At 43.3% G+C, this 15,307-nt stretch overlaps 1 protein-coding gene across 1 annotated transcript in view; it reads right to left on the minus strand.

Moving 5' to 3' along the window:
• Positions 1–15,307, minus strand: part of PIGG (phosphatidylinositol glycan anchor biosynthesis class G) — a 73,019-nt gene that overhangs the window by 3,039 nt on the left and 54,673 nt on the right. The window contains exon 12 of the mRNA XM_044283434.1: positions 3,150–3,313. Within this exon, the coding sequence (XP_044139369.1) occupies positions 3,150–3,313 (164 nt within the window). The remainder of the gene's footprint in view (positions 1–3,149; positions 3,314–15,307) is intronic.

The raw sequence follows: 15,307 nt of genomic DNA on the forward strand, positions 1-15,307 counted from the left end.
AGCTGTTGTGTCCATCATCCATTAGGGCACAGGCCTCACCTGCCAGTAGGCACGTGCACACACAAACACAGGTTAAAGAAGAGAGAATTATGTCAGAAGGAAGCCAGGTGAGTATGAAAGGTTTATTGTTTTGGTTTTACAGTTTTTTGTGTGTATTTCGGTTTTCACAGATACAGTATTAATTGGACTAGGTTTCAGGTGAACAGATTCGGTGGAATAGGAGCACCGCTGTGGAATTTATTTTAGTAATAAAATGGTTAAAGGGGCTGGGGAGTGTTTATTTAACTAAAGTATTTTTTTCTACTAGTAACCACATATAGCCCAAAACCAATTAAACCACACCAATTAAAACAATTTTTAATATGTACAAAAGGCAAAAAGAAAAAATAATCCACCCCTCTTTTCCCCCAAAAAATTAAAACTGTTAGTATACAGGGATTATCATATACTAGAGTATTAAATATGTATCATAGTAGTTAATGAATATTGTTGCAGGGGAATAGTTATAATATAATAATTCTATAATGATATTGTAGGGAATTTGTTGCATCAATCCTAGTCTGTGATGTTATGCAGCTACACAGGTTGCTATTATTCTGTTCTGTCATTTAGTATATACAGGGGAAACTCGAAAAAATTTAATATTGTGCAAAGTTCATTTATTTCAGTAATCCAACCTTAAAATGTAAAACTAACATATGAGATAGACTCATTACATGCAAAGCAAGATATTTCAAGCCTTTATTGTTATAATTTGGATGATTATGGCTTAGAGCTTATGAAACCCCAAAGTCACAATTTTGAGGTACCCTTTGCTCAGGGGGTATGGATTAATTAGCTGACTATAGTGTGACACTTTGGGCCTAGAATATTGAACCTTTTCACAAAATTCTAATTTTAAGCTGCATTAATGCAATTCCTTTTAATTTGAATTACTGAAATAAATGGACTTTTGCACGATATTAATTTGCCGAGTTTCACCTGTAGTATACTCTGCCTTCATTCTAGCTAAGAACGGTTTAGGCTACTTTCACATTAGCAGCAGCCTGTTTCGGCAAGCTGTTCCGGCAGGTGAACAGCCTGTTGGATCCATGCTGCTGCTAGGTGCACTATAATGTGGGCGTGTCTATAATGGGGGGCGGACGGAATAAAACTACTGTATAATATTCCACTAATTCATGGAGGCACAGTCCTGTATCGGGTAGTATGGAGCTGGAGTCTTTTTTTCACAATGTATTGCAGCTTTACTAATGGGGGTGTAGACACCTCTCTTACCGTCACTTGTGCTTTGTTTTGGCCAGCAGTGTTTTTTTTCACTCCAGGGCTGACATTAAACCCTTATTTATTACCCAATGGCCCAGGGGTGCCAGGAAGAGCTTCCTGGGTTGCCATCAGAAGTGGACCATCTAATATGATGGTCTGCTTCTGGAGCGGTCGTGGGCTGGTATTTTTAGGGTTGGAAGAGGCCAATAACCATAGACCTTCCCATCCTGATGTCAACCCCCAGCTGTTGGTTTAGCCTTGTCTGGGTATGAAAAAAAAAGGGGAACCCACACTTTTATTTTTTGTTTACTTATTTAAAAAAAATGGATTTTGTTTACTTATTTAAAAAAAATAATGGCGTGGGGTCCACCCCTCCACACACACACATACAGTAGAATACCCCTTAAAGCCCACACACAGTAGTTATAGAGCTCCCAGCTGTTGATTTAACCCTGACTAGTTATGAAAAGTGGGGGGCTACGTCTTTTTTTGTCTACTTCAAAATAGCTGTTAATAAATAGCTGTGTAAAATTATACACCAATCTACACCAAAACCATTATTTTGTTTTATTGAATTTAATTCCAAAACGATATCTACATTGTTTAAGGGTAATGCTGTCATTACAGCCATCAGAATTTACATAATTAATATTCACTGCTACTCATTCATTCGATTGGTCAGTTTTCTGCCACTTAAACAGTCCAATCAAAGAAAAGCTATGACTAATAATTAGGTAAACCCTCATGGCTGGAATGACAGCTTTAACCTTGAATAATGTAGATATGATTTTGGAATTAAATTCAAATCAATAAAACAAAATAATGGTTTTGGTGTAGATTGGGCTATAGTTTAACAAAATCAGTATCTCACGTTAGTGTAATAGTTTAATGCACCATCTGGTGGTGGAATAGAGAATTAACATGTTTGAAACTTTTTTTTTTTCCAAACAAAATACTTAAAAGGGGTGCTGGGGAGCAGGATAAGCATAATCTATACAATGGGCCCGAGCGTTGGGGGGCATGTTTTATACTTTGGATAACCCCTTTACGGTGGATTTACACAAGCCAATTAATGGGCACATTATCATGAACGACTGTTCCTGCAAACGCTTGTTCCTGAAAATATGCCCGTGTAAGTGTGCCACACATTCATGCAGGGACAGCAATCATCATTTCTAGGCAGTAGATTGTGCTGTCTAAACAGCGATCTGCTGGCCAGAAACAGTGATTCGGTATGGGGACGAGGGATCATAGCGATCCCTCGTCCTCACACTGTGAAGGAGATGGCTGCATTTACATGCAGCAATCTCCTTTACTTGACGCTTCCTTCCCGACAATCTGCTGCTACTTCATGTGGTGTAAACCCGCCTTTAGGTAGTGTGCTTTATTTTTTTTCTTAAAGAGACTTGTCCTGTATGAAAACTTTTTGGCAATGCTCTATGAAATGGTTGGCTGTCATCACAGAACCCAATCTATAAAAGAGAGAAGAGACACACACATGTATGGTCTCCTCCTCTCCTGAATGCTAACTGTGGGAGAAGAGGACCAGTGGAAGGGAATGTTGCACCTACCAGACATTTAGACCCTTTCACAGGAGTGAGTTTTCTGCGCTGGTGCAATGCGTGAAATGAACGTATTGCACCCGCACTGAATCCGGACCTATTCATTTCAATGGATCTGTGTACATGAGCGTTGTTTTTCACACATCAGTTCTGCATTGCGTGAGAATCGCAGCATGTTCTATATTCTGTGTTTTTCACGCAGCTTTAGCCCCATAGAAGAGGATTTCAGTGAAAAATGCATTGCATCCGGAAGAATCCACAAACTACTAATAAACCTAGTTGGCACTACTAAAGCTAAAATAAATTTATGTATTTTATAATTACCTGTTGACTTCCCCACTCAGATAGCACAACAAGTGCATGGACCAAAGAAAAGGCCCACTGTAGGTCACAAAGGCAGTAAGGAAAATAGCTGGTATCTCAACATAACCCTCAAGACCAACAAAACCAGCCGAAATATCCACTGTACTTATGGTGTTGGAGTTTCCCTGAAAACATAAGGAAAAAATAACAAGACTTTAGTGTTATAAGGATTGCACACAACAAGTAGAAAGCAGTACCATACGGTTTTATCCTGTTTGCTATATGTTGAGCAGGAGAAAGTCATGGAAAAAGCATGAGCTGCATGAAAAAGCATGAGCTGCATTTATGTATCCAACATCCAATCAGAATAAAGACTTCATCTAGGATAGGGCCCATTCAGACGGCCGTATGATCGGGTCCTGACCCATTCATTTCAATAGGGCCGCAAAAGATGCATCCGTGGTTCTGGTCTGCGGCAAGGATACAGCATGACCAGAATAGGCATTTTATATTATGGTTGCAGCCATGTGCTGTCCACAAATTGCGGAACGCACACGGCCGGTATCCATGTTTTGCGGATCTACAAAACACTACAGCCGTTTGAATCGGCCCTTAGGCTGGGTTCACACTTGAGCGTTGCGCAAACGCGCGTTTTTGACGCGCATTTTTATGCGCGTTTTTGTAATAGTAAACGCGCGTTTGACGCGCGTTTGTGTGATTCACTACAGTGTCCTATGGCCACAAACGCCCCAAAAGTCGCTCATGTACTTTTTGGAGCGTCGGGCGTTTTACAGCGCGATCGTACGCGCTGTAAAACGCCCAAGTGTGAACCATTCCCATAGGGAATCATTGGTTTCTCCTTGTTGAGCGTTTTACAGCGCGTAGGAACGCGCTGTAAAACGCTCAGGTGTGAACCCAGCCTTAGAGAAGGCCCATCTCCCTCCTTTAGGCTGGGTTCAGACCTGAGCGGTTTACAGCGCGTTCCTACGCGCTGTAAAACGCACAACAGGCAAGAACCAATGATTCCCTATGGGAATGGTTCTCACCTGGGCGTTTTACAGCGCATACGATCGCGCTGTAAAACGCCCGACGCTCAAACAAGTGCTTGAGCTTTTTTTGGGGCGTTTGTCGCGCGTTCCCGCACATAGATATTCGGGAACGCACGACAATGTGTGCACGCCTGTCTCTGTATGCGCGATTGTAAACGCCCGTACAATCGCGCATACAGAGCGCTCGTTTCAGAACGCTCAGGTCTGAACCCAGCCTTAGAGTTATCTTGGAGCAGGCTTGAGTGTTAGTCTACACGCACACGACCATATGTGTTTTGCGGTCCTCCAAAACAGACAAGAATAGGAAATGAATGGGTCCGCATCCTATCCGCAAAAAAACAAAAACAGAACGGACACGGAAACAAAATATGTTTGTGTGCATGAGGCCTAAAGAAGAACCTGTCACCATAAAAAGAAGTGCAATCGGCAGGCAGCATGTTATAAAGCAGGAATAGCTGAGGGGATTGTTATATCATTTTATGGGAAAACATTCAGTAAGACTTGTAATTTATACATTTAAAGGGAATGTGTCATTAGAAAATGACCTAGTGTTTAAAACACATTTTTATGTTAACCATATTTTTTAAGAATTTTTGATGTTCTTGTAATTTTCCATGTCAATATCTAAACTAAAAAAACCTGCTAAAATAAGAAAATGGCTGCACGCCATTATACATACTAACAATTAAGCTAAGAAATGGGGGTCATTCTAAATAAAAGTGGTACAATACCGACTATAAATAAGTCAATGGAAGCTCTCAGCACACATATTTGATCAAACGTGTGTCGGGCCCATCTACCAGGCGTCAATGAGCTTCCATTGACTCATTTATAGTCGGTATTGTACCACTTTTATTTAGCATGATCCCTATTTCTTAGCTCTATTGTTTGTATGTATAATGGCGTGCAGCCATTTAATTTTTATAATCATGCTTGCTTCATGGATATGCACCTGCGAGTTCTGAATGTTCTAGTCAGAATTTTCTTGTAAACTAAAAAAAACAAATAATAATTATGCAGCTTTGGCACTGGCCACTAAGCCTATTAACTACTTCAGCCCCCCTAGCTTAAACCCCCTTAATGACCAGGCCACTTTTTACACTTCTGCACTACACTACTTTCACCGTTTATTGCTCGGTCATGCAACTTACCACCCAAATGAATTTTACCTCCTTTTCTTCTCACTAATAGAGCTTTCATTTGGTGGCATTTCATTGCTGCTGACAGTTTAACTTTTTTGTTATTAATCAAACTTTAACAAAATTTTTGCAAAAAAATGACATTTTTGACTTTCAGTAGTAAAAATTTCCTAAAAAAACACGACATCTATATATACATTTTTACTCAAAATTTATTGTTCTACATGTCTTTGATAAAAAAAAAATGTTTGGGTAAAAGTTACAGCGTTTACAAACTATGGTACAAAAATTTGAATTTCCGCTTTTTGAAGCAGCTCTGACTTTCTGAGCACCTGTCATGTTTCCTGAGGTTCTACAATGCCCAGACAGTACAAACACCCCACAAATGACCCCATTTCGGAAAGTAGACACCCTAAGGTATTCGCTGATGGGCATAGTGAGTTCATAGAACTTTTTATTTTTTGTCACAAGTTAGCGGAAAATGATTTATTTTTTATTTTATTTTTTTCTTACAAAGTCTCATATTCCATTAACTTGTGACAAAAAATAAAAACTTCCATGAACTCACTATGCCCATCATGAAATACCTTGGGGTGTCTTCTTTCCAAAATGGGGTCACTTGTGGGGTAGTTATACTGCCCTGGCATTTTAGGATCCCAAATGCGTGAGAAGGCTCCATTCGGACGTCAGTATCTGTTTTGCGGATCCGATCCATGGATGCGTGGATCCGTAAAACACATACGGGCGTCTGAATGGAGCCTTACAGGGGGGTGATCAATGACGGGGGGTGATCAGGGAGTGTATATGGGGTGATCACCCCCCTGTAAGGCTCCATTCAGACGTCCGTATGTGTTTTGCAGATCCGATCCATGGATGCGTGGATCCGTAAAACACATACGGACATCTGAATGGAGCCTTACAGGGGGGGTGATCAGGGAGTCTATATGGGGTGATCAGGGGTTCATAAGGGGTTAATAAGTGACGGGGGGGAGTGTAGTGTAGTGGTCTTTGGTGGTACTTTACTGAGCTACCTGTGTCCTAGGTGGTCGATCCAAGCAAAAGGGACCACCAGAGGAACAGGTAGCAGGTATATTAGACGCTGTTATCAAAACAGCGTCTAATATACCTGTTAGGGGTAAAAAAAAAACTAAAAAAAACGCATCTACAGCCTGCCAGCGAACAATCGCCGCTGGCAGGCTGTAGATCCTGTCTCTTACCTTCCGATCCTGTGTGTGCGCGTAAATCTCGCGTCTCGCGAGATGACGCACGGATGCGTCCAGAAGGAATCAATCGACCGCCTCCAGGACGCATTCATGCGTTATGCGGTCCTGAACTGTGAGTTCTGAATGTTCTAGTCAGAATTTTCTTGTAAAATAAAATAAAAATAATAATAATTATGCAGTTTTGGCACTGGCCACTAAGCCTATTAATAGGCACCTCTTCTTGGTCTGTACAGATCACTTTACTGCAGTTACCTGCTTATCTGTCATTCTAATCCTGCCTGTAATGATATTACCTCTGTGTAAAAATAAGACAGGATCAGCCATTCACAATAGGCGATTAGATAAGCGTGACAATGACCTCTGCACAGGTCACAGAACATGCCTAGAAAACTCTCCCAAAGAAGTCAGTGAGGTCCCCTCCTGACGATAAGGTCTATGGCCCACATGACTGCTGTTAAAGGGAATCGGTCAGCGGCAAAACCCATCCCAAACCACCAGCAGTACCTTCAAATAGCCGGCAGCAAGTTTGGAATGATGATTTTCTTACTGCATTCTGATGAAGCAGAAGTATGAAAAACTTTTTATCCTCCATCTGCGCTATTTTCCAGTCAGGCTTGAAGTCCAGGGGGCAGCAGCCTTCTTGCTTCAAGTCAAGGTAACCACGCCCCCTTCCCTGCCCCTTCGCTGTGACTGACAGCACTTTTGCCCAGCAGCTGGCTGTCAGTCACAGGAGAAGCGGCAGGGAAGGGGGCTCGGTTACATTGACCCTGCTTGCCGTACGGGATAAATATTTTTTATATTTTAATAGTACGGACAATTTTGCACATGGCAATGCCCATGATTTTTATTTTTGGGGGTCCGACACCAGAAACCCCCACGATCAGCTGTTTGAGAAGGCAGCTTCACTACACACTAGACTGCTCTACAATAGATGGTATATCATACACAGGATTGCATAATTACCATCATGGCTGAGCAGCCTGACAGGAAACCCCAACAAAATGGACTACAATGTGAGCACGACCCCATAATCTATAATGGAGCCAAGGTCTCCTATTCTGTGGAATGCTGATTGAGGAAGATGAAGACCCCATTCTCCGAAATGGTGAGACTCACGGATTTGGGACTTGCACCTATTAGACATTTATGGCATACATTTTTATATGCCATAAAGGTCTCAAAAGATGAAGCCTATGCAAGTTTCATTGTGACCTTTGGAATTGGTTTAATTTGACAATGTGGCACTTGGATCAGAAAAGGTTGTGCATCGCTAATCTATATGCCCATCTCTATAACATGCTGCCTGCAGATTGCACTGTATGTTCTGGTGACAGCTTCTCCTTAATGCTCCTGACCATGAATAAACCATATCTACCTGAAGAAGTATTCTCTAGTCATTTTACAACTCTGATAACAGTGATAAGATACGCAGCATTTGTGTTTTTATAGTGTTTTTAAACAGTTTTTTTTCTTTTTCAAAATATAGCTCTGTGTGAGTCTTTTGTCCAATAGGTTTCTATATTAACCTCCTCACGACCGCCGTACGCAGGATTGCGTCTTCGCGGCGGTCGTGCTGTTCTGGGTGGACGCGCCGGTGCGTCCTCTCGCGAGACGCGAGATTTCCGGGTATGCCGGCCCGCGCATGCGCATCGCGGGCCGGCAAAATTCAAAGAAGAACTTCGTCATCAACCTGCCGGCCACGATCATTGGCTGGCAGGTTGATGATTTTCAAAAAAACGAATCAGCAGCCAGATAACCCATCATATTAGTAAATATGATGGGGTTATATGGCTGCTGTGCTCCTCTGCTCCTTCTTTTGGTCGGTTGGTTCCAGCAGAGGAGCAGAGGAGCACATCATTACTGTGAGTACCCACTACAGTACACTTAGCCCCCAGATCACCTCCCAGCACCCAATTAACCCTTTGATCACCCTGTCAATCACTAGTGAAAAGGAAAAAAAGTGATCAGTGCAAACTGTCACTTTTTTTTTTTTCACTGTTATTGACCGTTAGGTTTTAGGTATAGTTTAGGTCCCTTGGTTAGGTAGTTAGCGATCAGTTAGCGCCCAGCCCACCGCACTCCGTTATTCGCCGATTAGCGTATCGCTAATCAGCATTTGTACTTTTATAGTATCTGAAAGTGATCAAAACTGATCACGGTCAGATCTATAATAGTACTAGTGTCACTTTAGTTCGCCCTCCACCCAAAACGCAGTGTTTGCCCGATCAGGCCTGATCGGTCGCCCACACGTGCGTTTGCCCACGCCCGCCCCACCGCAGTGACAAAAAAAATTTTTTTTTTTGATCACTGCACATTCACTTTACACGCACTGCGGCGATAAAAAAAAATCAGTTTTGATATTTTTTATCAACCGCAGCGGCCTCCGGTACTTCGCTAGGCTCCCCTTTGTAAGACAGGCTTGCTTTTTTTTTCTTGGGTAGTCTCAGGGAATACCCCGAAATTTAGTTGCCCACATGTCTAACAGGGGGTATTCTTCTGAAGAGGCCTACAGGCTTCTGACCCAGTCGGATGAGGAGTGGGAACCCTCATCTGATGAATCCAGCGGGTCAGAATACGAACCTGTAGAAAGCAGTGGCTCTCTGACCCAAAGTTCGGACGAGGAGGCTGAGGTCCCTGATAGCAGCAGGCGTACCCGGCCCCGTGTCGCTAGACCGCAGGTTGCGCAGGATCCGCTTCAAGAGCAGCAGAGTGGGGCTGGTGCTGTCGGATTACGTGGTGAGGCATACACCAGCAGCCCAGCCCTTCCTGGACCTAGTACCAGCACTGCCGTACAACCTGGTGAAGTAGCGAGCACCAGAAGGGCAGTTGAAGCTGGTACGGTGGCACGTGCAGTAGTGACCCCGTCGCAGCCACCGCAAAGACGTGCCCGTAGAGCCCCTAGAATCCCAGAGGTGCTGGCAAACCCTGATTGGCAGTCCCCAACTTCCGCCGCACCCGTAGTTTTCCCTTTCACTGCCCAGTCTGGAGTTCGGGTTGAGACAGCTCAGATCGGTTCGGCCCTGGGATTTTTTGAGCTGTTCTTGACTGCGGAGCTTTTAGACTTAGTTGTGGCCGAAACAAACAGATATGCCACACAATTTATAACCGCTAACCCGGGAAGCTCTTATGCCCAGTCTTTCCGGTTGAAACCAGTCCAAGTTTCCGAAATTAAAACTTTTCTGGGCCTCCTCCTCAACATGGGCCTGACAAAAAAACATGAATTGCGGTCATATTGGTCCACGAACCCAATTCATCACATGCCCATGTTCTCTGCTGCTATGTCCAGGACACGATTTGAGACCATCCTGCGTTTCCTGCACTTTAGTGATAACAGCACCTCCCGTCCCAGAGGCCACCCTGCTTTTGACCGGCTCCACAAAATTCGGCCCCTCATAGACCACTTAAACCTGAAATTTGCAGATATTTATACCCCAGAGCAAAACTCTAGACGAGTCCCTAATACATTTTACCGGGCGCCTTGGCTTCAAACAATACATCCCAAGCAAGCGCGCCCGGTATGGGGTCAAATTGTATAAGCTCTGTGAAAGGGCCACAGGCTATACCCACAAATTTCGGGTCTATGAGGGAAAAGATCAGACCCTGGAGCCGGTCGGTTGCCCTGACTACCTGGGGAGCAGTGGGAAGACAGTTTGGGACTTGGTGTCACCCTTATTCGGCAAGGGGTACCATCTTTATGTGGACAATTTCTACACAAGTGTGGCCCTCTTTAGGCATTTGTTTCTAGAACGGATTGGCGCCTGTGGTACCGCGCGAACTAGTCGCGCGGGCTTCCCCCAACGGCTCGTTAGCACCCGTCTTGCAAGGGGGCAGAGGGCCGCACTGTGTAACGAAGAACTGCTCGCGGTGAAATGGAGAGACAAGCGTGACGTTTACATGCTCTCCTCCATTCACGCAGACACGACAATACAAATTGAGCGAGCAACCCGTGTCATTGAAAAGCCCCTCTCAGTCCACGACTAACCTCCACATGGGAGGGGTCGACTTCAATGACCAGATGTTGGCTCCGTATTTAGTTTCCCGACGCACCAGACGCTGGTATAAGAAGGTGTCTGTATATTTAATTCAATTGGCTCTGTACAATAGTTTTGTTCTCTACAGTAAGGCTGGGAGAACTGGATCCTTCCTCAAATTTCAGGAAGAGATCATCGCGAACCTCCTGTATCCAGGAGGTTCCGTGGCCCCATCCACCAGTGTAGTTAGCCGTCTACACGAGCGACACTTCCCCAGTGTCGTTGCTGGTACCTCAAACCGACCGCCACCCCGAAAAAAATTTCGTGTCTGTAGCAGGAGTGGAATAAGGCGTGACACCCGCTATTTCTGTCCTGACTGTCCCGACCACCCTGCCCTATGCTTTGGAGAGTGTTTCCGGAAGTACCACTCACAGGTACACTATTAGCATAGGGATCATCTCACCAGGATAGGCACACAGGGCTATTAGGGCCCATTCACTCACAGCTGCTGCAAACGTCTCCTTTCACATGGGACAAAGTGCATAACGCACTTCGCCACATCTTTGGGCGATTTGCGCTTTGCACATTGACCCATGGGGAAGGAGAGGTTTGTTCTATAAAGGTAAAAAAACAACAAAAAAAAACAAAAAAAAAAAAAAACAGGTAAGCAAACAGGTTAATGTTTAGTTCCAAAAGTTAAAGTTACATGTTCTGTTCCAAAGTTAATAAAATTATTGCGTTGTGGCCTGGTTTTTTCTTTTTTTTTTTTTTTTTTTGTCTTTTTACCTTCCAGGTGGACCAACCGATCTACTAGCTGCAGCACCGATGTGCATTCTGACAGAAGCATTGCGCTGCTGTCAGATTACACGCAAGACGGTGTATGCGGCGCTGCAAGACGGGATTTTCTCCTCTGCAGTGACAGATACGTTTGCCGAGGCATACGAGCTGAGGAGGAGGCGGCGTTCCTATGCTTTGGCAAGCACTTTGTAGGTGTATGTATATATATATATATATATATATATATATATATATATATATATATATAAAAAAAATCCCGGCAATGATTTATTCATCCACATCGATTGATGCGAATGGAGAAATCTGGTTTGCCAGGGCATACGAGCTAAGTGGGTATGGATGTAGGGCGGAGCTCCTATGTCCTGGCAGACGCCTTTCCCCTCCATTTTTTTTTTTTGGCAGAGATTTTTTCATCCACATTGATCGATGCGAATGAAGAAATCTGTGCCGTTCATTTTTTTCTTTCAGCCCAGAGGCTGAACGGAAAAAAAAATCTCATTACCTGTATGCTCAATATAAGGAGAATAGCAGAAACTCCTAATGCTGGCCATACATGTAATGATTGCGGAGACCCTCAAATGCCAGGGCAGTACAAACACCCCACAACTGACCCCATTTTGGAAAGAAGACACCCCAAGGTATTTGCTGAGGGGCATATTGAGTCCATGAAAGATTGAAATTTTTGTCCTAAGTTAGCGGAAAGTGAGACTTTGTGAGGAAAAAAAAAAAAAAAAAATCAATTTCCGCTAACTTATGCGAAAAAAAAATAAAATTCTATGAACTTGCCAGGCCCCTCATTGGATACCTTGGGGTGTCTTCTTTCCAAAGTGGGGTCACATGTGGGGTATTTATACTGCCCTGGCTTTTTAGGGGCCCTAAAGCGTGAGAAGAAGTCTGGGATCCAAATGTCTAAAAATGCCCTCCTAAAAGGAATTTGGGCACCTTTGCGCATCGAGGCTGCAAAAAAGTGTGACACATCTGGTATCGCCGTACTCAGAAGAAGTTGGGGAATGTGTTTTGGGGTGTCATTTTACATATACCCATACTGGGTGAGATAAATATCTTGGTCAAATGCCAACTTTGTATAAAAAAAATGGGAAAAGTTGTCTTTTGCCAACATATTTCTCTCACCCAGCATGGGTATATGTAAAATGGCACCCCAAAACACATTCCCCAACTTCTCCTGAGTACGGCGATACCAGATGTGTGACACTTTTTTGATGCCAAGGTGGGCAAAGGGGCACATATTCCAAAGTGCACCTTTCGGATTTTGCAGGCCATTTTTTACACATTTTGATTGCAAAGTACTTCTCACACATATGGGCCCCTAAATTGCCAGGGCAGTATAACTACCCCACAAGTGACCCCATTTTGGAAAGAAGACACCCCAAGGTATTCTGTGAGGGGCATGGTGAGTTCCTAGAATTTTTTATTTTTTGTCGCAAGTTAGTGGAATATGAGACTTTGTAAGAAAAAAAAAAAAATCATCATCATTTTCCGCTAACTTGTGACAAAAAATAAAAAGTTCTATGAACTCACTATGCCCATCAGCGAATACCTCAGGGTGTCTACTTTCCGAAATGGGGTCATTTGTGGGGTTTTTCTACTGTTTGGGCATTGTAGAACCTCAGGAAACATGACAGGTGCTCAGAAAATCAGAGCCGTTTCAAAAAGCGGAAATTCACATTTTTGTACCATAGTTTGTAAATGCTATAACTTTTACCCAAACCATTTTTTTTTTTTGCCCAAACATTTTTTTTTTATCAAAGACATTTAGCGAAAAATTTATATATGGATGTCGTTTTTTTTGCAAAATTTCACAGCTGAAAGTGAAAAATGTCATTTTTTTGCCAAAAAATCTTTACATTTTGATTAATAACAAAAAAAGTAAAAATGTCAGCAGCAATAAAATACCACCAAATGAAAGCTCCATTAGTGAGAAGAAAAGGAGGTAAAATTCATTTGGGTGGTAAGTTGCATGACCGAGCGATAAACGGTGAAAGGAGTGTAGTGCCGAAGTGTAAAAAGTGGCCTGGTCATGAAGGGGGTTTCACCTAGCGGGGCTGAAGTGGTTAAAAATGCAGAAATAAAAAATTAAAAAAAATATATGTAAAAACAAAACACAAACACAAATGCTTGAAACTCATGGCTGGCTAAGTTCACACGTAGAAGATTTGTAGGAGACATTTCTGTGACTGTCCCATGCACCTGAATAGGGTTTGCATAAATCCATGCCCTTCAGATATCTAGGTTTTTCTGTTGCAGAAATTTTGGCAACAAATCTGTGGTTGAACTTACCCATAGATGTTATCAACTGTTATCAAAGATCTGTATATTGTAAATGATTAAAAAATTAACTAAAAAGACAACAACAGTAAAATAGACACCTCTCCAGACCCACGCACCCCAGTTTCTGACATCCTACATGATTTGAGTTTATTTTACAAGGGCATGGAGAAATCATGAAGTAGTTTTCAGACCCCAGGTATGTTCACCTGTCAAATGTGGTCTATTTGATTGTAGGAACCAAATGTCCTACTGGGGGTCTCGGTTGCTGAAACTGGTCAAATACTCAAAACAAGAATGAACTCTCATCGCCACACAATAAAAGCAGAAAGTAAAGATTTGCCTGTACCTAAACACTTTAGCAGCCATGACCACATCATCACAGACATGAAAGTATTGATAATAAAAGGGAATTTCAAATCTCAGGGGGGACAAGAGAATTTGGGAATACAAGTTCATGATAACCTTTGACACACTCAGATAAGGAATGAATGTGCGTCATGGATTTATGTCCTTCTATATCTCTTAAAGGGGTTCTCGAAGTTATTTTTATTGATGAACTGTCCTCAGGACACCGCCACTGATCAGCTGCTTGAAGACAAGGCGCGCGCTATGCCAGCGCTGCCTTCTCTTCATTGTTTACATGCTTGCCATCGGAACAGCAGCTAAGCAGGTGTAATTACAAGCCGTCCCATTCACTTAAGTTGGATGGCTCCTTCATAAACAATTGAAAAGAAAGGAGTCGTTCCATTCCAGCTTGTTTTAGTTAAACCAACTCACCACTGCTGTTAATGCGACAGCGAGCAGGTAAACAATGAAGAGAAAGAAGCACTGGCAGGCGCGCGCCTTATCTTCAAATAGCTGATCGGCAGAGGTGCAGGGTGACGGACCCATGCCGATCTGATATTGATGACCTATCCTGAGGATAGGTCATCAAAATAAATAGCTTGGACAACCCCTTTAACCACCTCCCGACCGCTGTACGCACCGATGCGTCCGGGAGGTGGTTGATTAGTTCCTCCTGGACGCATCGGCGCGTCTTCTCGCGAGTATTTCGTCAGCAGCCTGCCGGCCACGATCATTGGCTGGCAGGCTGCTGATTTTCAAAAAAACCAATCAGCAGCCATTTAACCCCACATATTAGTAAATATGATGGGGTTATATGGCTGCTGTGCTCCTCTGCTCCTTCTTTTGGTCGGTTGGTTCCAGCAGAGGAGCACATCATTACTGTGAGTGCCCACTACACCACACTTAGCCCCCAGATCACCCCAATTAACCCTTTGATCACCCCTTTTATCCCCCCTGTCAATCACTAGTGAAAGGAAAAAAGTGATCAGTGCAAACTGTCACTTTTTTTTTTCACTGGTATTGACCGTTAGGTGTCAGTATAGTTTAGGCCCCTTGGTTAGGTAGTTTAGGGATCGGTTAGCGCCCAGCCCACCGCACCGCAGTCCGTTATTCGCTGATTAGCGTATCGCTAATCAGCATTTGTACTTTTATAGTATCTGGAAGTGATCAAAACTGATCACGGTCAGATCTATAATTGTACTAGTGTCACTTTAGTTCGCCCTCCACCCAAAACGCAGTGTTTGCCCGTTCAGGCCTGATCGGTCGCCCACACGTGCGTACACCCACGCCCGCCCCACCGCAGTGACAAAAAAAATTTTTTTTTTTGATCGCTGCACATTCACTTTACACGCACTGCGGCGATAA

Source organism: Bufo gargarizans, chromosome 1 (genome assembly GCF_014858855.1).
Source record: "Bufo gargarizans isolate SCDJY-AF-19 chromosome 1, ASM1485885v1, whole genome shotgun sequence".
Lineage (NCBI taxonomy): Eukaryota > Metazoa > Chordata > Amphibia > Anura > Bufonidae > Bufo > Bufo gargarizans.